The sequence below is a fragment of the Uloborus diversus genome, chromosome 4 (assembly GCF_026930045.1).
Source record: "Uloborus diversus isolate 005 chromosome 4, Udiv.v.3.1, whole genome shotgun sequence".
NCBI classification, from domain to species: domain Eukaryota; kingdom Metazoa; phylum Arthropoda; class Arachnida; order Araneae; family Uloboridae; genus Uloborus; species Uloborus diversus.
In genome coordinates, this window is record NC_072734.1 from 141,901,918 (window position 1) to 141,929,427 (window position 27,510).

Here is a 27,510-nt window from a genome sequence, read left to right on the forward strand (position 1 = left end):
CGTAAACAGATATTACTAAACAATTTTAGTAAAAAGTAATATTGTACAATCGTATTCTAGTCTAAAAGAAACTAAGAAACACCACATGGGGTTAGAAACGTAGAAATACTGGGAACGAGAACCGGTTTTCTGCAATTTGCCTGAACTGTGATAAAGCACTTGAAGTTAGACTACTAGTTTCAAAAAAGATTGAGACCAAAACATTCAGAAATACACTTGAAAAGAAAGTTAGCTGTTCAGTCTCTAGCCTCTATTACCAAGTCTATGACAATTAACAACACCACTGTATGTGCGAACCCTAATACCAGGTTTGTTTGTGATCCGAAATTTCAGAAAATTTTGTTGACAGCACATTCTAAAACTGAAAAATTATTTAAAAAAATAAAAAAAAAAATTTAAAATCAATTTTCATCAATGACTTGAATGATTTTTGTATGCATATTTGAAGAGTTTTTACTAAGGAGGGAGAAGGGTCGAACTTCCTCATAGTTTCAGAAAATTTTACTTGTGTCTATGTGCACTCCTGCTTAATACTCTCTCACATCGGATGGTGTGGACTGTAAGAAAATATGAGACTTTAAGAAATACTGTCGAATCCGCTTAAGTGAAAAGCCATTTTGCCACGAAAAAATGTTCTAATAAGCGAGATATTTCAAAAACCGGGATAAAAATAACACATTACATTGGTTTGGTACATTGAAAATGTATTATATTAAGCAGAATATTCTTTTAATCGATATTCTAATAAGCGGGCTTGACTGTATTTTGATTTTATGTGCATATCCTCCACCCTTGTTTGACGAATCTGGCTCGATAAGGAAGTTGAGCAATTCTCCAATGGTGTCTGTTTTGGTTCTAGATTTAAATGAATCATCGGTCACCCCCTATTTAGAAAAAGCGTCCTACATCATTGATGAAGATCATCTTCTTCAGCGTGTTTTCTGACGTTTCCCAGCTACCTTCACCCCGATTTGCGAGCAATACATAAATTACGTAATTGCTCATTATAGGCCAGCAACTTGTTTTTTATGAATGCGAGCAAGGAACCACAAAACATGAAGAACAATTACGTAGATCACGTTCTACCACCAACATGGAAGTCAAACTTGAAGACTCAATCGATGTAACTATCAACCAAAGTAAATTTCTAGCTAACACTAAAAACAAAATGGGCCTTATTTCTCTCCTGACAATGTGCTTGCAAAGAGGCGGTTGCACAGTTCATCAAGTATCGGGTGGCGATGACTTATTTATAGTTTTAACAGCGGTTGATAAAAGCTAAGAATGGAGTTGAAGCTTGTGTGATCTGTTATGACATGGACTTACTAGTCTTGTTAAATGTTCACACATCATCAGAAAACAAATTGAAAATGGTGGAACCAAAGAAAGGCAATCAGCAGGAGAAGGTGTGCACTGTTTCGGACATTCAGCGAACATTGGAGATATGAAGGGTGTACTCTTTGCAATATACCCCTTCACAGTATGCGACAATGTACCATATTTCTACATGAAGGGAAACATTTCACCGTATAGGAAAGTGTAAGCCAACAACGCTCTTCGTACGAAACTTCTAAGTCTTTAACGATTCCAAAGTTGACCCTAGTGCAGTGGCTGACGCAGGAAAGTATTTCTTTCTTGCGATGTTTGGAGCAAAGAATACTGAAGATCTAGATAGCTTTCGCTACCAGTGTTACTTGCTGGCTATTGCAAAGCAGCCCATACATTCATTGTTCACAAGTTGGCTTACCCTCACTTCAACAGCTACCAGACAGCATTCATATAGAACCTAACACCAGGTTCAGCAGCGGCTGGATGAGAAAAAGAATTTACCTCCAGTGAGGGTGGAAGAAGATTGGTGAACACCTCAGACCCAATAACAACAAGGCCTTCTGCAACTCCCTAGGAATTACTTTCCCTCATAGTGCGCGTTTAAAAAGCCGAATGCGTCCATAACTGTGAGTGCAAAAGTAGTGGTCTAAACTGCTCAAGCATGTGCAGTAATTGCTCAGGTCTAGGTAGTAATAACACGGGCACTAATATCATAGACGAAGATCTAGAAGAGGACAGTGGTAAGCTTGAAGAGGACTGAATATTGGCGAATACTTTACATCACAATATGTCGCATTAAACGTTCTACATTTTTATGTAATATTAGTATAGAACTCAGTTTACGAACGTCAAAAAGTTTGATAAAATATGGTTGCAATATACAGGCAAATATGCCTATTTTCTAAAGAAAAAACTTCAAAAGCTGCACTTATAAAAATGATATTATTAAAAATGATATAACTAATTGTTATTAATTTTTATAATTTAAAATCATCCATGCTTAAAATATATTCATTCTTATTGCGGTATTGTCTACAGAAAGTTTTGGGTTTCTCCGTGCCGCAGATTTATATAACCACGGTCCATGAATGCTTCTTTTCCCTTAAAAGTAGAGCCCCTTGAGTAGGTGGTGAGATTGTCGTTCCTTCAAGGGCTAATCACAAACATACCACCGGCCCCATAAATCGCAATTTGCATTTACAAAACACTCCTCATACAAAAAATTAGTTTCCTGAGTGATAATGAATTTTTTTCCCGAAAAATCTAAAAAAATACGAAACATTTCTATTTTTCACCTGTCATAACTCTGCAACCGTTCACTTAACAAAATAATGTTTAGGACCATTTTGTTCGAAATTTAGTGTAGATTATTTTGTGTATTGCACTTTTCGCGCTAAACACCATAAATTTCTAAATATTTCGGAAAAACTGATAGAAACTACTAATTCACCAATTTCTCCCCCCCCTCCCCCCAAAACCCGACGCTGAAAACGGTGTAACTTTTTACCAAACAATATGTGGACAGTGTACAACAATTTGGAGTTGACGGGAAACTTTTACTTTGGATGTTAAGGTTAGGCCTTTTTTCGGTCTATTTGCACCGTACTATTTATAGCATCGTTATCACGATTCTAAAGCATTTTTAAACACCACTACGGACGATCAAAACAATAAGAGAAAAAGACAGAGAACTAAAGTTTGACAACGTAGAGATGGTGGATGACCTTGAAGTGTAACCATCATTCGTAGCAATTGTATTAGGTTGTTTATTATTATTTTGTAACATATAGGATTAGCGAGAATTCACCTCTTACTACTTGGCGCTTTCTGACTGATTTTACCTATTACAAATGATACAAATGCTGTTTCCACTTCAAGGTTATCCGCCACCCCTCCATGGTCAAGCTTTAATTATTTATAGTTGGGGCAAACCTAACATAGCAGTATCTTAATGCTGTGATTGGGATCTGCGCAGCCTTCACAATGCTACCAGGTTTGTATTGCCCCAACTATAGATCATATTAGTTTAAGTCAACGACAGTCTATTGACTAACTAAAATCTATTTTTTCCAGGAACGTTGGACTTTCGAGCCCCTGAAAAGGTCATTTTCTTCAGTAGTGACGGCTGGTATACTTTCTCTGGCTTTCTTCTGTCGCTCAAACAGATACCTTGCAGCGAAAGTTCTACATCAGGAAGGGTCAACGAAGGTCCCACTTGTGACAGGGAATTCGAAGCTTCTTCGTTCAATTTGCAAAGCGAACTGTTCCCACTCAATTACTCGCCAAATCTTAACTGCAGGTAACATTAAAATTAAAATTTGGACTTCATCTGTTTATTTCCCTAGTTGCACAATCGGTTGAGAGATGGTTGGTTAACGGTGGAGCTTATGGTTGGCCAAAAGTAGGCAATGTCCGTTTTGGCAACCGTTACACAACCAACCATTTGCCAACGAAGAGCCAACGATCTATTACAGTGCCAAACGATTTCTCAATGATGGCCCATCGAAAATATTTGCGATTGGCCCAACGATGCCCAGAACTGTGGGGCCATCATTGGCTCATCCTTCGTTGCTAACCCACCATACCCCACCGTTTAATACCGTTAACCACCGTTTGCCAACCATCTCCCCATCGTGCGTGCTACTTGGGTATGGATTAAATGATAAGATTTTTTTTTCTGGCACTTTCTTGTTTTTGTTATCATTATTGCTAAGTTTTCTTTAAGATTAATCTAAGAGTTTGTTCATCTAATGCACTTAAGTCTTCTCTGTAATTTTCAAACTCTTTTAATTCAGCGGAACGAACTTCGTTAAATTGGTTACTCTGTTTAGAAATCTTCTTGAGACTTGGAAAATGTGTTACCATGATTAGAATTAGAGACCGAAAAATTTCCGGAAATTTTGAGGCGGCAGAGGAAAAAAAAAGTGCTTTTATTGTTTTTTTTTTTGCAAAACATGGAAAAATAGATTTTATGAGAACTAAAGTGTATTAATAGCTATATTTTCTCAAAAAGCATAAAAAGATAAATCCATAAAAGCACAGAATCCATGTTTTTTTTTTTCTTTTAAGCATAAATATACATAAAACGTAAACTGTTAAAAAATAGTCAGTATCTTGTTTCGTTTAGAGCACTAAAATTATCTCAATTAGTCAAATTAACAATCTTCTAATTATTTTGAGTAAAATGAGAATTTTTAAAATTCTTAAAGCACATTTTTTGACAGAAATTAACTTTTTTATTCTTTTGCAAATTGTGAGATTTTAAACATAAAGTTTTTTTTAAATTTGTTACATCCATTTGGAAGTAAACATATATACAAATACATTAAATAAATACATACATAAAAATTTTTACTTAAACATTTCCACTAAATGATATTAATGGTATGTACTAATTCAGTCCTGTGTGTACATTAACGGTATTAATGACAAAAACAACTAATAATACTTTAATGTATTGAGAAATTAAGTTATCGTTGCATTAAGTTGATGTTTTCATGTGGGATACTGAGCATAAAACTATTAAAAAAAAGTATTCGAGTGCAAGTATTATAAATTTCTGAATACATACCTTTGTGCTAGAAATTTAAAAAATTTCTATTTGCCCTAGTAGAAATTCCTTTCGAAAAAAAAAAAAAAAGTTTTTTCTCAAAATGTCCGGGGTTTTTTTTCTCGATCATTCCCGTTTCTTGTTAGAATTGTTGACGGTTAGTGGCAAATATTCGTCATTTATTGCTCTCTCTCTCTTTCATTGTAATTAGAGACATATACTCTTTATTTTTATCATCCAATGCAGTTAGCGCGTCGTTTAACAATAAAAGCTGGAAATACTTAAAATCGTGACTTCACATTTGCTCGCATGCTGTATGCCTGTATAGTATCTTCCACTTATGATTCCAGCTAGTCAAAGCTGTCTATTAGATTATTCTAAACAAGAATAATTTCATGAAATGTTTCATAAAGAGATAGGTAGACAGAGTGAATAGGTGAAGGTAAAGTACTATACAGTTGAGAGACACTTCTAAAACAGTTCTTAAAACAGGTTTTTAATAAAATAAGTATTTTAATCAATAGGAATTTTCGAAAGTAACTTAGAAGAGTTTCTCTTTCTGATTAAGAAAGAACTTTCTTCTTTTCCACTCAACCGCTTGTAAAAGAGTGGACATTTTTCTTGCTTTTGATAAGCAACTAAATTACTTTAGTTATTAATCACTTAAAAAGTTTACAGTTTTAGTAATTTCAATTAATAAAAATTGCGTTTTTGCTAAAAATAAAGAAAAGTTTAAGAAATTGGGACAACTTTCATCAGTTTTAGAATATTAACTGCTTTTGAGAATGATCCAATGCTCAAGATATGATTTAATGAAATAAAAATTGTATTTCTTTTAAAAATAAACCGTGTTTTTTCAGATACTTGATTCGAAAAGTGACAGAAAGAGTGTGCCAACTAAGGATTCAGTTTCTGCAGTTTGATTTAGAAGCGAGTTACGCATGCAGTAGAGACTTTTTAGCTTTAGACGGAGAAAAACTTTGTGGTGCCCTTCCATCAAACACAACACGTAAGATCAATTTTTTTTAAATGAATGTACAACCTGAAATATTTTTTTTGAAATTAAATTAACATCTAAACCATCCTCAAGGATTCTTTAAAGCGATTTTTGCATAAAATATTGTTGATGACAAGCATATATATTTATATTATAAATCAGCTTAAATTTTAGGTATAGTTCAAAATTAAAATATGTACTAATTGTTTTTTATGTAATTTTTAATACATATTTCCCCTATATCATCAGCAAAGAAAATCAAACTTTATAATTGAGATATGAAGTCAAAACAGAAAAATAACAAGGAAAAGTTACGAACTTAATTGATGACAAGTAGTACCTTAAGTACAAAAAAAAAAAAAAAACAAATATAGTATGGCTTGGGTCACCAGATATAACACTGCGTGATTTTTTCCTGTTGTCCCCGCTTACTTGCTAATCTTGAAGAACTGAAAAATGGATTACTGAAACAATTGCTTCTGTGACTGTTTACCTTTTACAGTATGTGTGGCAATAGTTTGAGCAGTGTGATATCGTTGGCGGATTAGGAGAAAAGAGTATAGAACCACTAAAAGCCTAGTCTGAAGTTTTTTCGGGGGGAGGGGGGAGAGAAGAGATTCTCATTTTTACGATTTAACTTCCGAAGTTTAACGCATGCTAAAATACGAACTCGCACATATACCTAGATCTAATAAGAAATAATAGCAAATAATAGAAAAAAAGCAATAATGTTTCACTAATTCCAAATTCGACGTACCGTCCGGGAAATTTGCCTATTAAGGTAATTCTTTGAGAGGTGTTCTAACTACAGATTCGGCTTTTGTTTTTAAACATAGTTTATTTCACAGCACATGAAAGAGAGTTTGATGAAGATATTTACAGTGATGAAGGTGACTCATTTTGATCTTATGATCCGTACATCTTAAAGATGAATGTATAACACAACTCTTTTCTTAACGTATGCGTAACGTAATTCTACAAGAACGCTAATATTTTTGGTACCCTTTTTCAAAACCAAAAATGGGTTGCCAGATCTCAAGTTTGAGTATGATACAACGAAAACAGGAAATACAAAATTTGTTTGGAGTGGCAACAGGAGGTCAAATTGACCTCCTATTGGTGCGCCCCTGCATCGGACATTTTTAGAACGATTTAAGCATGTAAAAAAAATTGTTTCTGTACCATTTTTACTCTTGTAGACATATTCACGTTTGAAACCCCACCATTCCTCTTGAATTCCGATGTACAATACAAATACGTCATATTCTCAAAGACCGAGATAGGGGAAAGAAAATGTCTTCTCCTGCATCAAGAGATATTAAATTCTAAAGAACTTCTTTGTGACATTTTCATTCACCAAAGAATAAGATGAATCTTGCTCACCTAATACAAAATGGAATGATTATGCATTTATGAATAAGTCTGAAGTGCACAATACAAGATAATACATACACACTGAAATGAACTGACAAGAAAGACTGCTGGTATTGTTCTCATGTCCTTTCTTCATACTTCTTCTCATACATCTCTGAATCCGTCGTGGGAATGATGAAGTATGTTGATAATCTATCTTGATCATTCCCAATTTCGACGAAATGCCAAAGTTTAGGATTTTTCTTTGCTCAATGGCAGTAATCGGATTGTGAGTTTCACTTGTTTCTAAAATCACTTAAGAGTGGAATTAACAAGACGTGATGTGTAGTTATAAGACTTTTGTAAGTGATTTATTTCCATTTTATTAAGTGGTGGGGTAAAAGGATTGAAGCGTAATCCTTAGCGGGTAAATCAGTTGTTAAAATGAAGTTATTTTTATGCGGCTCGTTAATTAGTGTGTTTCGGTTTAAATATGAGTTTATAATGTTTAATTTCATGAGAAAATGCCAAATGCAGGGATACAAAAGATCAAACAGTATTATTTATCTTTTACCTTTGTTAGGTTAATATGGGCAATGGAATTTCTGTTAAAGCCTTCGAGTTATGAAACTAAAACGTAACGAATAATGTAAAGAGTTTCCTACAATCAGAAATAAATAAATCCTTATACATCTAAAAGCGAATGATCAAGTGTCGCTCCTGACGTCATCAACAATGAAACTTGCTCCACGGCATGATAGTTTGATAATATTTTCTGGTAATGTTTGACATGCAAGGAAATATTTTATTTTGACGAGATTGAATTGGATCCGGTAACTTAACTGTTTTACTGGTAAAACTGTCATTTAAGGAGAATGAAGAAACGAAGAAAGGGTCAACAATGAACGCAATCGACTGGAGTTTAGGGTTGATGCACTGGAGTTAGGGTTAAAATTTCAACTATCAAAATATCACCATACAGATAATTGCTTCGTTCAAATGTAGAAGCAATTTTCACCCGTCATACCTTCACGGGCGATTTTCTAGCAAAGAGATAAAAGTAAGCATTTTGTAACCAAATTGTATTTTAAAATGTCAAGAAATATCGACAAGTTTTCACAAAAAGAATTACAACTAGTATTTTGTGAATTCTCATGTTCATCACTTTGACTTTTTAATTAAAGTACAGGTTATGAGATGTTGATGTATTTAAATCTGTTCTTTTTTTAGATTTTTTAAATTTTTTTATGACAATATTATTGTTTTTAAAAAAATACCTTTGGGTTTCAAACCAGAAGTTATATCTAGTATTTATTATCTGCACAGAAATGGTTTTAAATTAAAAAAAAAAGTATTAACTTTACATGCATCCGTGTTAGATGACATGAATACGTAAAAGGAGTTTTTTCCTTGGTTTTTCGGAATGAAATATCATTTCTTATATGTACAGCACTCCCCCTTTTTTGATATCATGTACTAGTTTATATACTTAACTGGTTTTTCCTTTTTTTTTTTGGATAAAGAATTGAATCTCTCTAGTAGGTGATATGTTAAATACTTTTCAATTGTTTCAAAACGTACCAAAGTGATAAAACCAAAAGATCTTTTACCCCTCCTAATTCAGGTTGTAAGTTCTTTCCTACACAGACTATCGGAACTGATTCATCTAATACGTATGATCAAAAGCTGCTAAATGTTAAATCTTCTCCATTGCGCCTCTAATGAAGTTTATTTATTTGTTTATTTATTGATTCGTTCTAAATTGAACAAAAAGCTCTTCAAATACAAAGCATCCATATGAACATTGGTACTCAGGTGTTCATAATTTAAAGAAAGATACTTGCGTGCCCATTTTCAATGCGTACCCTTCCAGCGTAGGAAATGTTATTGTTACTCGCAAATGATAAAACTCTAAATCGTTGGATATAATATTCACTTAAAGCAGGGGCGAACCTAGCATGGGTGACTCCCGGGGCAGTAATTTGTGGTGTCACTCCCTTTCCCTGAAAAAGTAATATTTAAAATTTTTAAATTTTGTGCAAGCATGAAAACATGAAATTCATGCAATTATCAGAAACAACTACATTTGTTTTGTAACGAAATTTTAAGTGGGCTGATGTGCAAAAGACAAATAAAAGTGGGGAACGGAGGGAGTCTGAGTGTCCCCCCCCCCAGAAAATTCTCAAATTTGTTGTCTTAAAAATGCATTTTAGCTTCATATTTTTCAAGAACTTGCAATTCCACTTTGGGTGCCCTCTCCCAGACGGGTGACACCTGAGGTGGACCGCGCTCCCATAGCGACGCCGCTGCTTAAAACGTAATACATAATCTTATAAATTAACTAGTGTAAGTTAATAGGGTTTGAAAAGCACGGAGAAGGAAAAGGGAGCTGAAAACTTTCTGAAAATCCATAAATGTTTAAACTAAAAATGTCAAGTTTCCAATATTACTTCACTATAAATCGCTCACTAATGATGTCACGCTTTGGAGTGAGAAGGGATTCATGAAATTGTGATAGCTAGGGTCAAGGGAAAAATGGAGTGTAACAAAAAGTGTGGCACCACACAATTAACTTAAGATAAAAACATTTGTATAGCAGTTTTGCAACAACATTTTTGTAACAAATTATATTGCGTGACATGTTAAAAGGGGTAAAGTAAAATATCCCACTTTCGGAAAAAAATTTCAAACATGGTGAAAAAAAAGTGTCATAACATTTATAGACAACCTGATCGTTGGTTGGGAATCTTAATTTTTGAAAATAGAATGAATAGGTAATTTCGCTGTAAATCAGGTACATTTTATTTTATAATGTCACACAATACTAATTACTGCAAACTTCTCTAAAAATAATTACTGTCTTTATTACAAAATTGCTGATGTTTTCAAAAACTGTACGAATTCAGTTAACCAATAGATATTTCCGAGGAGAATACTTTCAATTATTAAGACTTAATGAAGTGTCTTGTCAACATCTAACTTCAGAGTTTTATTATTTTTAGCAATTACCTGCCAAAACAGCGTGTCATCTGCTGCGATAGAGAAATATTGACTTTAAAATTATTTTTCTCTTTTTCTGAGTCAATCGTTTCAATCTTTTCCAGTTGAAAATAAACCGAAAACAATAACTTAGAAATTAATTTTGAATGATGATGTTCATTACGTTGAGTGTTTGACATGATCTTAATCATGAACTATTTCACGTTCTTAGAGCGCGAATTTTCTCCGTTTTAGAAATATTACACAGGCGGAGAATCAGCTGTATTTTACCAACAAGATTGCATAGATGTAATTAATATCAGCTTATCTCGTAATCGTCATTTTGAAAAATACGTTACATCAATCAAATTCATTAGAGGAAATGTCAACAGAAGTAGATGATTTAGATATGAGAAATAGAAATTTATTTGTCATATTGTTTTCATTAGTTTATATATTTTTCATGATTTTTATATTTTTTTATTAAAAAAGGGAAAGGAAAATCGTATTGTTTAGCACGGGAATATTTGAATTGAATGTTTTGCTTTTTAGTCTTTTGTCAATCAATTTTTTAGTTAAAACACGTATACGCAATAAAATATACAAAAAATGAAAAAAAAAAAAAAAAAAAGCTATACTCTCTCAATGAAAAGCAAATATCACTCATACTTAACTAGAAACTTCGTCTGGAAATGTATCATATTATGAACTAATAAACAATGCGGTAAAATTTATTAAACCACAGATAATTGAAAATAAGTATTTAAGTATCATATTTCGACTCAATAAGTGCTTAAAACAGCACTTAATAGTGATAACTATGTTATAAAATGTACACCATTGCAGGAAATTAAGTCTAATTAAAAAGAAAAAAGTGTTCGTTTTAAGAGGCGAAACTAGTGGTGCTTCTTTACGAGGCTTTTTGTCGGCTTCGGCTTTGGATACTTACGCATCTGAAAGAATCCAGTTGGATCATTAATCCATGTTGTCTGCAACTGGCATAGATCATTGCTTATTTTCCTATCAAAGTGTAAGGGGCATAAAATTACATATGGCACCTCTGCGACTCATGATAGTTCGCAAGTTTCAATCCTAAATGATGTAATTTAGGGGTACCCGTTCACCAAGAACGTGATGCCCCCCCCCCCCGAAGATTACAGAGTTCCCCCCCCAAGAGCGAGAATTCACGAAATTAAACTACCTGTGAAAGAACGCCCCTAAAATGTCAATGTCACAGCTTGCGACCATGGAGGGCACAAATGGGCAAAATATAGTAATTGAAGAATGTACCATCAATTCATTTTGGATATGGTTCTTCTCTAGGAAGTTTAATTCTATGACCTGAGTCAATAAGTCAAATAAATATTTTATCGAGACAAATACTTTGCATAAATTACATTCCTCGAAACAGTTTTCTCTTAACCAACTATTTCAATTTCATTTTCCGCCAGTGTAACGTGATTTTAATGGCGAAAATTCAAGTCTTTGTCTTTCTAAACTTCAAATTATTTCTTTAGGTATTTTAAGATTTGATGCCGCAGAGAAATACGTCGTCTTCCATAGTGACACCGAAGTGCAAGGAGCAGGCTTTTCTGCTATTGTACAGCAAATAGAATGCCCTGGTGGTTACCCACCAGTAGTACCACCGACGACTCCTGGTTCAGGCGGCTCAACCTTTCCATCTACAGCAGGTACGCCATTTACTGTAAAACTCAAGTTTTAAATCTGCCGCATTTATAGTATGAATACATTGTTAGAAAAAATGACTGGTTCGACACCTAACATCAATAATTTATAAACAAAGGCAGTTTGAAAAAAAAATTCAACTTGAAAAGTTGAGCCCTGCCACGTAATATTTCTTTAATGATATGCATTTTTTTCACATTAAATATTTATTTTTTTTCACATTATTTTACATTTAACGGTTTTTTTTCTCGTAGGTCAAGTTTATTCCGCAAATCAAGTGAGTTTCACAAACAGTAAAAAAAAAAAAAAAAATTAATTTTTAATTAAATGTTCCACAAAACATTCTATAATAACTTTCCCAATTCGCGGTAACCTTTGAAGAACTAGAGTTTTTTCACGGCGCTCCTGGCCTACATCTATTATATATACATATTGAAACTGTGGCACTTCACGTTACCCTTTTCTTCTCCCTGCAGCACTCACTTTGGAAAACCTCCACTACATATTTTGCCTACTTTTCAACAAGATTGTTGATTCAAACCATTCCTTTGTATTGAAGATTTCCTCAATAATTCCTCCAAGCCTTAAAATTTTCACTGCATATGCAGTGCTTACGATCTGTAATTGATGGGTTTTAATATTATGTAATACACTACGAATCATTTTTCAGGAGGCCCATGCAACAGACATTTCTCTGAAATCAGATCAACACTGAGCAGTCCAAACTACCCGCAGTTTTATCCGACTAACGTGGTTTGTCGATACGCCTTCCACATCCAGCCTGGATTTTGCAATGTAGAATTTACTTTCGTGGAATTTTTACTGGAACCACCGTCACCAGGACTTCCTTGCACAAGAGACTACCTCGACATTGGGGGCGTTAGATATTGTGGCCAACAGTTGAGAGGTGTTACCAGTAAGTATAAAGATATGTTAACTTCAGCAGAATTTTTTGTTCAGAATTGTAAGTAGAACTTTTAGGTGTTCAAATATTAAAAGGAAGGTTCCCTGAAGCATAGTTTTGAACTAAGTTGTTATGTTACGTAATCAAGACATTGTGTTCGGTGAGAAATTTAACTAAATGGCCTGAAGTAAAACAACGCATCCATGACGTAATTTTATTGGTGTCATCCAAAAAATATGATCATCCAAAAATAATAATAATAAATAAACAAATAAATGGAAAAAAAAATCAGCTCGCAACATCTAGCATCCAACCCTAAGTTTCCAGCGCAGGGTATTAGTTTGAACTTTGACATCTTGAATTCAAATTATGTTTTTCGCAGTCACGAATTGTGATAGGATACAAGTCGTTGGGTTTCTTGTTTCGAAAAAAAGCTCCTATCGCAATCAGAATTGCGAAAAATATAATTTGAATTCAAGACGTGAAAATTCAAATTATTTCCACGGGCTGGATAAAGTCGAGAGGATCGAGTACAAGCCAGTTCGGTTCTAGAAGACATGGGAGTAGGAGCCGGAGAAGTTCGCTCTCACCCTCGCAGGAGGAACACCCGTGCATGTAGGCCCTGAGGACCTCAATAAGAAAAGAACGCCATTCAACGGTTAAGTGAAAATAATAAATAAAAAAAACACAAGAATACAAGTTTAAGTAAAAATTTCCAATGCATGATGGTTATTGAACCATCATGCATTGAAAAACTGCAGATTGCAATTGCAACTGCAGATAAAAAGATGCAATCTCTTCTTTTTTTTCCCTTCTCGTTTCAGCTACCTGTCTCGGAAAAGAAAAAAATATGAATAAAAAATCCCTGGAATGTTGGTTTGATATTCCCATAAAATATCTAGTATTCCCAGAAATTTATTATTCATTTAATATTTTTATAAATAAGAGAAATTTTGTCTTAAAACTGGATTGTGCTCCTTAACGATAACCGTGAAATGAAAATCCATATTCAATTTGATTTATGTTCTAAATTAAATAGAGCACGAAATTTGCACATTTAGCGTGATATTAAGGCAATGAACGGAATATATCTATAGAAATTCAACATGCCCAAGTTTAGTCTAAAGCAAATAAAACTGGTCTTGTTATAGCGAAAATTCAAGAGTCATAGCAATACGAAGACTGGTACGAACAAACATGGAACTTAACGTCAATAAAAAGTAAACAAATCCAGCTCGAAAAAAGAAAATCTATCTTACAAGATTGGGTCAATCCATGTTCCTTTTGTTCAATCGTATGCATGTATATATAATTTCCTGCCCCATACTACTTGAGTTTAATTTTCCTTCTTTTAGAACTAGAGCCGTCTTATGGGCCAGCTACAGAAGTGATCTTGAACTTCATCAGCGACAGTGTAGTTACTAATAAAGGTTTTCTTATCACCTACCGACAAGTACCTTGTAGTGGAACCTCAACAGCACCTGCTCCTCTACCACCACGTAGAGGACCAGTGCCACCACCTAGAGGTCATATACCACCGCCAAGGGGACCTGTGCCACCTCCTATAGGCAATGTGCCTCCTCCTGTAGGCCATGTGCCGCCCTCTAGAGGAAGTAAGTAAATATAGAAATCATGCTGATTTTGATTGAAATTAAGACGATGGTCGATACATCATTCATTGAAACCTCTTGGTCCCAAATAGCACCTATATTTCCCCGATAATAGCATTGGCAAACATTCGTTGACGTTCGCCAATCACTGAAGATTGCTTCGCAATATTATTTGATTAGTGAAGAGATACATTGTCTGCTAGGAAGTATTTTGTTTCAGTACGCGTTATAATTAGAAAAAAAAAGAAAAATACAGCCCTCCCTTTCTACCGACTGTGAACATGTTCAGTCTATATAAATGTAATTAGTGAACAAGGTTAAAAATGGCGGTCATAATACCGAAGTCCTCATATTATAGGGTGTTTTGAGTAAAGAGAGGTTATCCTAGGTTATGTCTATGGAGCTTCGCTGAGACCATTAAAATGTATTCAGAATATTGGGATGATCACATTACGGAGTGGTCAGAAAGGTTTGATCTTTTGTATACTTCACTACAATGTTTTCTTTTATAACAGTTTCCAATAGGACATGTATTACTATCGACTAGACTAAGCGTTTTCACCAGTAAATAAATTGTTTATGCTCTTCTAAAAATTCACATTCCCTATATATCGCTGATATTTCTTGCAGGTACAGTATCAGAAAGTACTCCATCTATTCCTGGATGCGGTGGCCACTTGACGGGGTCTTATTTTGAGATCAAGTGGCCGGACGTCAGAGCAGGAAGTGACTATGGTCAGACGGTGCAATGCGTATACAACGTGCACCGTCTTGGTTCTGACACATGCAGTCTTCGGGTGACCTTCGTGACCTTTGACATGGGAGACGGACGTGACTGTCCCAGACAGTTCGTACAGATTGGGGAACATACCTTATGTGGACGGTTGCCATCTTATACCATAAGTATGCTTGTATCTCCTTTTTCATTTCTAAACAGTTTCTGCTTATGCTCTTCTGAAAATTATTTGTTTCAAAGTGTGTTTAAAGTTTCAATTCATTTAAGGTGAATAAAAAGTAATAATTTTAAATTTCTTGATTAAAAATCCAACATAATTTTCTCTTAAAGTATCAGCAAAACAGGATACTCGATTTTGGCGCTGGGGAGGATAAAATTGTTTCAAAAAATCGGTATGAAAATTTTCGTCTTCATTTAAGCCTGCGAAAGTCACCTTATTCATACTGTGCTGTTCAGTGTGGGACAGAGTTTTTTTTATAATTATGACACAATTACTCCAAGAAAAGATGAATCACTCATTATGGACCTTGACATAGTTTTAGGTTCTAACAACGGGGCGATTTACAGTGTCTTTTTCGTAGGATACCAGATTGTTTCACCTCTTAATACTGTTTTGATGGAATGATACCTTGTGCTATTGCCATATTACAGAGCTGTAGACAGTGAAGTAAGTAACATAGTCGGTAAAGTCTAATGGGAGTAAAGCATGCATTTTATTGATAGGTTAGGACTTTATGTACATCTATGCATGTATTTAAAAGACTTTATCCGGTTCCTGCAATATAACATTATCGTCGATTAGCTAAACATTATTGTGTAACTGTAGTTTTGTGTTTTAGCGAGTAAATCTTCCAATTCTTACAAATTTCTGAATTTTGAAAATTTGAACAACATTTTTCAGGGGACTACGATTTTCTCGACTACACCATGATAATCCGTCCCGTTTCGTCTCAGTTGCCAAGGCCAAGAATGTTACTCCAAATTCAACAAATGCCATGTGGACCCAACAGTCCAACTTCCAGAGTCCCTCCTCCAACATGTGATGAGTTGCTCCAAGGTCCCGGTTTTGAACTTCGCAGTCCATACTATCCTCATGGGCTTACATCAAGTGTTGACTGTCGATACATAGTGCGAAGGTCTACCCCATTAATATGTCACCTGGAGTTGACGTTTGAAAGATTTCAACTTCCAGATAGCAGACTTTGCTATGCAAGCCATTTGCGGATCGACGCTGATAGACTTTGTGGAACCATTAATCCTTATTCTGTTCGTAAGTACTTTTATCGAAAAGCATGTTTCTTTATTTAATAAAAGTATTTTTTTCATTCTTCGTTCTTGTGACTTGCCTGAGACTAGATTCCTTTTGCTCAAACATTAGTTAGCTTTATGAATTTTATATAATATGTTGCAAAATTTTAGTACTAATACTAAAACTATTCTGTTACTCTTAAATTTACTCTAATCAGTCTAATCACATATCCTCACCTTAGAACAACATTAAAACATCCAAGTCTAGGAATAACAGTAAGTTATCCGTCGGTTGTTCTAAGGCGATGATATAGTCCCCTAGATCAGCAGCTTGAGACAATAATGAAAGGAATAAATGAACGTGTAATGGATTAGGAGATGAAACAATTAGTACTTGGTGGAGATCGGTGATGGATTTACCATGTCACAACTTCGAGAGACCACCACGACATAGGGGATCCAAAAAGACACATGAAAAATACTTTTCTCAGTTATGTTTATCTCTCGGTAGTCCCTCAAAATGTATTACTACGGCTGCCAAACCAGTGAATCCACTATCGGTGAAGATGACGAAAATCTATTAAGACTGCAATTATACTTGACGAAAATAATTGACTTGATAAACACTAGTTCATTGAATTAACATTATTTACTAGGCTGCTGTATTTATTACAGGGCTGCGGAGTCAGAGGGAAAGTGACCGACACTAGCTCCTACTCCGGCTCTTGGAATTTCAGAGCTTTCGACTCCAACTCGATCCCCAAATCGGTCCGACTCCGACATTGATTCCAACCATGGCAGATTTTCGAATTCGGAGGGAACCCACCCAGACAGCACAAAAAGTCTTCTGAATGTCCATTTTATGTCCTGAACGTCCAAATCTGGTTCGATACCAAAATGGATAAAATATGGCGATCCTTAGACACGTCTCGCAGGACGTCCCATGGATGAACTTTTTTTAGGCCTACGGATGACCTAAAGTGATCCGCATCTTTTCAGAACGTACTACGGATTTTTTTTTCTAGATACCCTGAGGACTTATCTCTAAGGATATCCTAAGTCTTAACAAAATCAATCGTTTTTAGGACTCTCCCACCTTTACTCCGACTCTTGTAATTTTAGAGCCTTCGACTACGACTTCTTTACCCCTAAATTAGTCCGACTCCGATTCTAAGCCTGCAACCATGGCAAAGTTGTGGAATCGGAAGGAAAATTACCTACGCTTACTTCTTTCCTTCAAATCAGTCCGTTGCATGTAGTTTTATGAAGCGTAAAATGATTTATTTTATTTTTTGCCTTAAAAGAATATTAGAGGTGGTAGAAATAAAATCCAACCAATCTTATTTACTAATGAAAGACGCAAGACATTATCAGTAACTCAGAAAATTGAACTGTTCTATTCTTTCATTCAGTATTATGTAACAAAGTAAAACTTTCGTGACAGATGCTTAGCAACACATGGCAAAATTATAACAAACGAGCAATTTTTTTAATGCTTTTTTTTGGCATATTTTCATAAAGTACTCGTAAATATTACTATCTTTAATTCAATTTTTGCCTTCTAAATTCCAGAAACTGCCTCTCTCAAGCCAGGTTTTATCAAATTAATAATTATTTTAAAAATCATATCAATTATTTCTTGTTTCGGTCTTAAAATAAAAATTATAAATGTTAATTGATTTTAATTTCACTTCATTTTAAGCGAGAATTGCAAATATTTGAATAAGCATGTATTTTAAAGTATTCTCTCAAAATCTTGTCTTTTGTAAACAGGAGTACAAATTTCAAGAAGCGAAAGCTCATGTAAATTATATGCACAGGCACTGCAGACTAATATTCAAACAGAGATGCTTGAATTCTTGAAACTCCTATCTAAATGCTAATGTTCTTCCCTTTCAAACAAACGTGCATCAAACCTAAAGAAAAAAAGAACTTCGGTTTTCTATTCGATTTTATTTTCAGTGTTTTATGAAGTTATCATTCTCGATCGATTTTAAGAGGATTATTAAGCTGACAGAAATAGTCTAGCATTCAACTGATAATGGATTTTTAATGGAAAAAGCAGCATTTAGCTTGGAGGGATAGAGAAATCTTACTGTGATTCATTTCAAATGGTTTTTGAATCTTGCTAGCTAAATACCTTGAAATAAACCGACGAAGGGTTTTAATGACGCATTTTATATCGCAAGTGTTATAATATAGCGATATTGGTTATGATATATGCATAAACTAAACATTAGTTCCATCATGTGCGTAATGGTTTAACTAAGTTTAATTACTAACACACTTCATACTTATTCCGTAAGTGTTAGCGTGTAATGATATATTGACTATAGTGCACCAAGAAAGTCATCACCAATTTACACAAGTATGTAACTTACTTGTTAATATTTATTGTCGATTTGCATATTATCTAAATTCTTCATTGTTGAATCGTAAAATATTACAATGTAACGATATTGGCTGAAGTCATCATTACCTGGGATCCCTCAGTGACTGAAAATTCATAATGTGTCCAGAAAAAAGATATTTATAAGATCTAAGCTGCCTAGGCTATCCAGATCCCCCCAAATAGTCCAGTTAAAGAGGTGCTGAATTGAAGCATAGATATCTGTTACGATCTAGGAGTTTTGGAATTGATCCTCAACTTGTAACACATTCCTCCTTTTAACAATCAGAGCAAACTCCTCCTTATAGCAATAAGTTATGATCTAAAAATCGAACAAAAATTTTGTGTTCTTGATCTTGCACTCCAAAGCACCGGTAGTAGCAATGTTCAATTCCCTACAAGAGACTTCACCCTGGCCTCTGCTACCACATCTCTGCTCGTACATCTTCAACACTGACTGAGGGATTTTATGGTTGGTCTCCAATGCCAGTTGTCTACTTAGGGACGGGTTCTCGTAGTTTCTCGTCTACTATGATCTCGCCCACTATGATGAACTATCGTCCACTAAACGATAGTTCATCATAGTAAGGAATTCCATTAAGTTCGAACCTGGCGCCCTAGAGTTTCAAGAGAAGGGTTCCACCAAAGCGTAACTAAAACCCTGCGTTTTTGTGAAGTTGAAGAGCTTAAATGCTTTTTTAGACGTTGATAAAAATGTCCAAGCTCGTAGGTAAACAGCAGCATACGTTGATTGCTGTAACTAAAGTTTGTTATAGTATTTTATGAGGCAATAAGTTTTTCTACAGCGAAAGAGGGGGAAGATTGCTGGCGAAGAGCACGTTGTCATTGGACAACTATGGTGGATTCCTGTAGTAAGTTTAGCAGAACTCTGCTGCACTTTTTTAAGTTTATTGAGATTGGTGTAGAAAGCGCAAGACAAGATAGGGAAGCCGTTCTCTAGTAGTTGTGTAACAAGAGAAACGTATGTTAACCGGAGTGTGCTGGCTTCCGCTTCCCAATCCCGACCAGAGAAGAACTGCGGGATATTAAGTTTTTTTTGCCTTTGATCACTTGTACCTCAACATGCTTATTGCAAGTAATCCCTTAGTCCAAGGTATTTGGCATTGACCTAAGTATTTGGCATTTTTTACAAAATTTAGTTGAGTACCATTAATGAATGTCACAGTTTGATAATTGAAGAGCAACCTGTTGGCTATGAAGATGGTTGTCAATGATTTCGAGTTGTTAAAAATTAGTTTGTGACGTTTGGCAAAAGAATATGTCTTGCCAGAGCACGATTGAGATCAAACTCAATTTCATCAATGTATGAGCCAGATTGCTGGAAGATGACATCTTCAGTAAAGATTCCCACATTATATTGCTTAGTTATTTCTTTTTTGGTACCAGAAATGTAAAGAAAAAACAGGACGAGACTTATAACCGATCAATATAGAATGCCTCGTTTAAGGCTGAAAAAATCCCTGACAGAGTGTTGTGGAATTTCACTCTTATGGATCTGTTCCAGAGGAAGTCTGAGTTTCAGAGAATGGGTTCAACCCCTCCTACCGAAAGAGTTATGAAGTTTGGAAGTAAACAGCTGAAGCCAAAGTTTGTCAAAGACCCCAGACATGTCCAATCAAACGGAAGCAGTATGGTTGATCGGTTTCATGTTCTGAGCGTCACAAAAACTCTGGCAGAAAAACATGATCTGATTAATTGTGGTGTACCCACTTCTATAATCGTATTTTTTTTCTCAAAGGCAAATCTCTAGAATTTAGATGGAGGTTCAATCTGGCAAGAACAAGTATCTGTATTACTTTAGGAACAAAACATGTTAGCGCAATGGGCCTGAAGATGCAGGGAAAGCAGGCATCTTTGACAAGTTTTAAGACAGGTAATAATAAAAAGCTCTCTTCCATTTGCTGGGGAGATGGCCAAGATTCCAGAAGAGATAAAAGAGATCCGAAAGTTTATGCATACCAAGAGATCCAAGATGACTAACCATAGATTCATGTTTATCGTAAGAAAAGAGAGATTTTTGAGGACCATAGCTCGCAGAGCTAAATTTACTTCTTTCAAAGAAGATTGCTAAAAAAAAGAAAGAAAAAAAAAGGTTGCCGTAACTAGTTGTATCGCAATTATGAAACACTGTTTTGGACTTGTTTTGATATTTACAAGTTGGTTTGAATATTTACACGGTAGTTTCAGTACGTAAGTTAGATAATTTGTAAGCTAATGAAAGAAGTTACTAGTTATGGCGATTATGATTCTGAATTTGTGATTTTACAACAAGTTTCGAGGCACGTGGGAAAAACAAAAGTCGTATTTGCTAAACGTTAGTTTATAGAGGAACCCTTTTTTTATTTTAATTTTAATGTGCATTTCCCTAAACAACTTAAGTGCGAAATGTCTGCACATAGCATTTATAAAATTGATCCTGTAGCTGTATGTTTTTCTATCTCCGATTATGCCATTTTCTTTCACCAAATTAAATCCCTGTGAACTGCATCATTAAATTATCAACGCTTGAATTTCCTATCATTAAGTATCTGGTTTCGGTGAATACATTTGACGAGCAACTAATCTGAGTTATGATAGAAGTATTTTGCAGTTTTCGCTCTTTCTCATGCTTCAGTCGATTCATGATCAATTATTCATTCATACCCATTTTGTGGATTAGTTCTACGAGTAAAAATTACCACACCTGATATGAATACAATCTTATCACACGTGCGAAACATTTACAATTTGACGGATTTTTTCCATATATTTCTGCAAAATTACGCAAGAAGTATGTATTGTTTTGTATGACGTTAATAGACTGGATTCTTTTATATTGATAACTTTGCAATGTGTGAGTGGATTCACTGTTTCTGAAACATTATCTCCTTTGTAGGTTTGTACGACTTTCAGTCTTCCGAGAAGCTGATTCACTTCAGCGCCGACCATATACCCCCTGGTGGTGGCTTTCTCATAAGGGGTCGACAGGTACCTTGTGGAGGCTCTCCACCCTCTGCTTTAGCGCCTGTGACTCCAACAGGAGGTTCTGATATAGCCAGAATAGGAGGTAACTTTGTTTTCAAATATGTGTCATGTCAAATATAGGTAGAACAGAAGAATGTTTGAAATTCGTCACAGAAAATATGAAAACTTTTTTTTAGAAATGATTTTTCATTATTTTTTTAAATCTGTAAAATGTTATAATTTCTAAGTTTGTGTAGGTTTTCGTTTTACGAAGAGAATATACATATCATAGCTGAAAACATTTAAAGAGTGCGAAAATAATTTTATATCAAAAAAAAAAAAACTAAAAAAAGTGTGCTAAATTCATGATTTTGACTGAGCAGATTGACATTTATTTAATGTTTTGACAGTGATCAGCTTTATTTCAAGTGATCAGTGGGAGACTCTGCAAATAATAACAGCGTAAGAATGTATGAAGCAGTGAGAAGCAAAGGGATGTAAGTGCAAAAAATAAATAAATAAATAAAAAAATAAAATGAAGATAGTCAGTACAAGTAGTAGGAGAACCTCTCTTCCGTTCTGGGGCAAGACATGGTACTAGTTGCCCTGGTAAGTGTCACAGTACAGCATGATTTAGAAAATAAAAATTCATTGAAAGTCTACCTAGATTCTGAACTTTAAACGTGTTTTACTCAAATTTTAATAAAGTCCACTTATACTTACCTTTGTTTCTCACTACATCATACTGTTAATGTGAAATCTGCTAAAATGGCATCATGGAAGAGCGCATTTTTTTTCAGTGTTAACATCAACCTATCTTTGATGGTTTGCGTGTTGTTTTTTAATATCATTATTTTCTGTGAAAGGAATTTGAAATAAAATAAACCTTTGCACATCAAAATTACAGTAGTAAACAACGTAGATAAAAGCACGCTTTCTGTATTGACAAAGGGGTTCCCTGAGACCCAAAACACGTCTATGCAATTAATTTGCTATCTTGTGCTCTGGTTCTTCACTACTGTTATTATGTAGTGTGTTTTTTCATTTTGAGCACTGTTGCAAAAACTTTCACTTCACTATTTAAATTTTCTTCCAGATATTAAATAGTAGAGTTAAAAATCTCTTGACAGACACTGCTAAAAATTCATTTATTTCTACCTGTTTCACAGATCAAGTTCAAAGTGAAATGAAATATTTTAGGTTGTGAAAAAGAGAATGCGAGAGTTGCGAATAATCTAGTGTGAAGCAGTGGCGCAACTAGAAAATATTTAAGGGGAGGGCGGGGGACGAATTGGAAGAAAATTTCATTTGATAGGTAGAGGGGGAGGGAGGTCTAGGCACTCTACCCCCAGCCCCTCACGAAAAAAATGTGAAACTTGTAGCTTAAAAAACGCAATTTTAGACTTTTTTTGGGGGGAAGAAAGATGCAAGGGGCTCAAACTGAAGCCTTAAAAACGTGATGATAAGCCATAATTATTGATGTTAGGGTAAACGATAGAGCTCAGGGACTGTCCCCGATCAATTAAAAAAAAAGCGAAATCAGTTCCTCCTCTTCCCTCCAATTTTTCCAAATTGAAGTCCCAAAGACGTAATTGTAAACAAACTTTGAAGATTTTACGGGAAGGGGGTTTGGGAGCTATCCTCTGGGAAATTTTCAAACTTAAGGTCCTAAAAACTTATGAGGAAGGCGGTTCGGGGGCACTTTCCTAAATGCTCTCTAAAATCTAAGTCTTAAAATCGTGATTCTGAGACCACATTTAGTAACATTAAGGCCGGTAATTTTTTGAAATTGAAGCTCCAGAACGCAATTTTAATGGATTTGCCTAATGCTTTCGGAGTGTGTGTATGGGGGGTGGTGGAAGCTTCGAAAAGTAATCCATTTGTAAGATTTTCTTACTTTCAGACGAACTAGAAAAACAATAGAAAAAAACAAAGATTTAGGAGCAGGGGGTGGGGAAATTCGCTGACTAAAAAATTGTTACTATTGAAATTTTTTAATATAAATATTTTTTTTCAATTAATTAAGATTTTCCCCAAATATTAGTAATTTTTTCCTATTAAACCCAATTTGTTTTCTCAGGACGTGTTCTCTTCATCTCTTCAAGAATAAAAACTAGGTTTGAAAAACTTTCAACTCAGTACTCTGCCCCTCCCCCCGTCTGGTCCCCCCCCTTAGATCATTAATGGTTTAAGGTTGCCCAACTGATCTGAAGTTTAGCTAGTTGTATTTTATTATTCATTGTTGCATCAAGTTCTATGCTGTTCTTTTGCGTCGGCGATTTTTGCAGTAATGTCTGGAGCGTGCTTGAAGTCCTCAATAAGCAATTAAAAAACCAACCGAGTCCTGAAAACTCGACTTATAGTGAACCGTGAAAGTGGCCCAGTTTGAAAATGCCGAGTAATGAGGAATGCTCGCAGCTGGTTTTTCGAGAGAATTCGTCGGACTAAAGAATGGCCGAATTTTCTGGATTGTACCGAGTTATCGAGTCCCCAGTTTTTTGGAACTCTACTGTATAAATTGCATGAGTAATATTGAGGTTTCTACGACGTAATAAGGCAGAACATAGTATCTAAACAAAGTTGTGCCTACAGAAATTTTCTTTTCGACTTCGAACATAAGTGATAAGTCGGGTAACGATTCCTAAGATGTAATGCAATGTCAAGTAATTGCGCATGGGAAAGCTTCTTCAAGAATAACTTAAACAACGAAAATAAAGTTTTTTTTTTAACTTTTTCAAATAAAAAATTGAATGAAATTAAAAAAAAAAAAAAAATCTGTTCTTCTCTTTCAATTTTTTAGGCTTATTTAGAGGGACTTTACACTATCGTCTTAGTTTTGATAATTCTGTTATTTTTAGGTCATCCAAATGTTACCGCGGTATTAAAACTTTAAAAACAGGTGTTCCTTGGAAAATATTTTTTTCAACGAGAATGATATTAAGAGCCAACATTTCCTTCTCGGTTACTCAAAAAATATAATATTGAACTTACGTAAACTTAAGCAAAACAAACGTAAAATTACAATAGTTCCAAAAAAGGAAGGGGTAATTATTATCCTTCACTGTAACTTCGAAAAAGAAAAAAAAATACTCTGCTCATATGTTTTCAAATATACTTAGTAGCTATTTCAAGTGCCAATTCCAGGGATACCCGATATTACACTAGAACAGTTAACACTCACTCTAAATTAATCTGACTTGCACTGTAACTGAATACAAGCTTCTTGACTATAATTTCAAAAATAGATAAGATATTAAATCGATTTATTTTTGCATACCAGAATAGCAGTTAATTCTGCATTCCAAAACAAAAACTTGCATTTTCCTAAATAATTCTCCATTTGCTTTACCAGAGGAACCTCCACCTTCTTCGAGGCGATGTGATCAAAGTTTTGGTCTTGAGGAATTTACCATTGCGAGTCCAGAACATCCTCGATTTTATCCATCTGGAACGTACTGTCGATATGTGGTCATCAGGTCCAGCTCCGACATCTGCGGTCTGGAGGTGACCTTTGTAAATTTTGATCTGGAGGATTATTACCAGTGCCAGAAGGACTACCTGGAGATTGATGGAGAAAAGCTTTGCGGAATTTTGCCACCTCAGTCCGTTCGTAAGTACAATTTAACTATAAATATCAAAAAATGGAAGTATGGAAAAAATAGAAAATAGGAACGAAAAGAAAATAAACCTAACTTAGTTTTCAAAAAGGTTAGAAATTTCTATTTTTTTCCCTGAACTTTTAAAATGGCACGTATAATGTATAGGTTTTTTGAAATCTAATTTTTTCAACTATAGATGATCTATTTCCAATGTTTGATCAGAATTCACATGAAAAGTTAGTTGATGAGTATTTTAAAATTTTTCGATACTTCCATATTTTTTGTATATTTACATTGATTATAGATGATATTAATGAAGTGTTAATTTAAGAATTGATTCATGAGTCAAAAATAAAGAAAACAAAGGAAAAATATTGCATAATAACAACTTTTGTCAACATTATAAATTTTATTCTCAATGTCTCTAAAAGAAATGAAGACGTTTTGGGAACTTTTGCAGTTTAACAAAAATACGTATATTGCCTTTCTCAGAAACTGCAAACCTTTTAAAAATATGAAAATTGAAAAGGTTTTAGTGCCATGTAACACTTTTTTTTTAGAGAATTTCCCATATTTTCTACCAGTTTCGCCAAATACAAGTACAAAAGACAGTGGTTTGGTAAACAAACAAATGTGCGGAAATACTAAACTACAAGAGCTAAGAGAAATAACTAAAAACAGCTTTTATGCACAAATTAGCAGGAAATCTACATGTGCATGTTTCGTGGTTACAAGGAACTCCTTTTGCAATGCAAAAGAATTGAGCTAATGGTGGAACAGATTCAATTCATATAAGAGCTGTTCCGAAAAATTATAAATTAAAGGCAATAAAGAGAACACTCAAGTACACGTGAAACATTTCTTCAAGAATACTTAAAAACGAGACAAAAGCGTCTGATGCAAAAAAGGATATTTTTCAAAAATATAAATGCTTTGCATAATGTGCCTGAATTTGTGTGTGTATTCTTTTATTGCTATTTTTATATCTTCGGTGGTGTTTCCTTTCTGTTTTAGGGAATTATGTGTTTCATCCTGCTGATCGAACCAAACTCATCGTATTCCGCTCCGACCATGACAACCCAAGACCTGGATTCATCCTTAAAATCAGACAAGCTAGAATATGTCCAGCGTCTGTTCCATCTTTGTTGCCAATATCACCGGGTAAATAAATTTAAAATGCTTTTAAAAATTTTGTTATAATAGTTGAGAATTGTGTATCTATCCGTTTAAATAAAAAGGATTTTGTGCCTTTTCAAGAAAAAAGTTATTGCTCCAACAAAACTTTTGACATAGTATTCAAACTTATTTCATTATACTATAGTTTATTCAGTAAATTTTTATCACTAGAACTTTTTTAACACATTTTGCCACGCGATAAAGAACGATTCATTTGGATTTGAACCAACCTTTCTGCTCTGATTTTGAGCGACTAAATTTGAGCTCCATCATACTGGACCGCCGAGAGCCAAGGCCTTGTCAGTTTGGTCACCAGGGCGTCTACCCTCATAAAACTTATACAATTTATACTACTCTGATTTCAAGCCGGGCCCCCACAAGGCTAAGTTGTCCAGCTTCTAATTAGTCTGAGATGGTCTTTAGTCGGGCCTGCCACCATATGCTGAATTTTCCAATATTGTGTAAAATGTTTCACTAAGATTTTCGTATTCAGTCCACATGCTGAACAAGTGCTTTTTCCTTGTCTCTACGATTCAACATTAAATAAATAAAGACACGATTCCGAAAACTGCTTAAGACTATTCCACATTTATGTGAGCGTAACACAATTTTTTATTGCAGTGCTTCCCGTTGCACCAGATACAAATTCAAGAGATGTTATTCCACCAGCGACTATTGGAACAAGCAGTTCTTCTGGAACCTGCGACACAGCCTATTTTTCGACACCTCGCGGGGTGTTTCGAACACCTCAGTTCCCCAATGGATACCCAGCTACTCATTGCCTCTACACTTTTGTCCAGCTTAGAGGATTTTGTAGCTTGAAGCTGTTCTTCCGAGACTTTGATCTACTACCCGCAGCAACGTGTCTGGTAGATTATTTAGAATTTGAAGGAAGGAGATACTGCAATGGACAACTATTTCAAATAACGCGTGAGTAATTAATAAAAGGATAGTGTACTTTCTGAAGTGAACCTTTTTATGCGAGGGCTT

At 34.8% G+C, this 27,510-nt stretch overlaps 1 protein-coding gene across 1 annotated transcript in view; it reads left to right on the forward strand.

Moving 5' to 3' along the window:
- The window catches only part of LOC129220880 (cubilin-like), a 156,988-nt gene that overhangs the window by 127,489 nt on the left and 1,989 nt on the right, over window positions 1-27,510 (forward strand). The window contains 12 exon segments of the mRNA XM_054855315.1: window positions 3,403-3,628; window positions 5,740-5,888; window positions 11,726-11,899; window positions 12,568-12,810; window positions 14,154-14,411; window positions 15,039-15,311; window positions 16,046-16,414; window positions 21,678-21,824; window positions 21,887-21,901; window positions 25,098-25,355; window positions 26,359-26,505; window positions 27,190-27,450. Of these exon segments, the coding sequence (XP_054711290.1) occupies window positions 3,403-3,628; window positions 5,740-5,888; window positions 11,726-11,899; window positions 12,568-12,810; window positions 14,154-14,411; window positions 15,039-15,311; window positions 16,046-16,414; window positions 21,678-21,824; window positions 21,887-21,901; window positions 25,098-25,355; window positions 26,359-26,505; window positions 27,190-27,450 (2,520 nt within the window).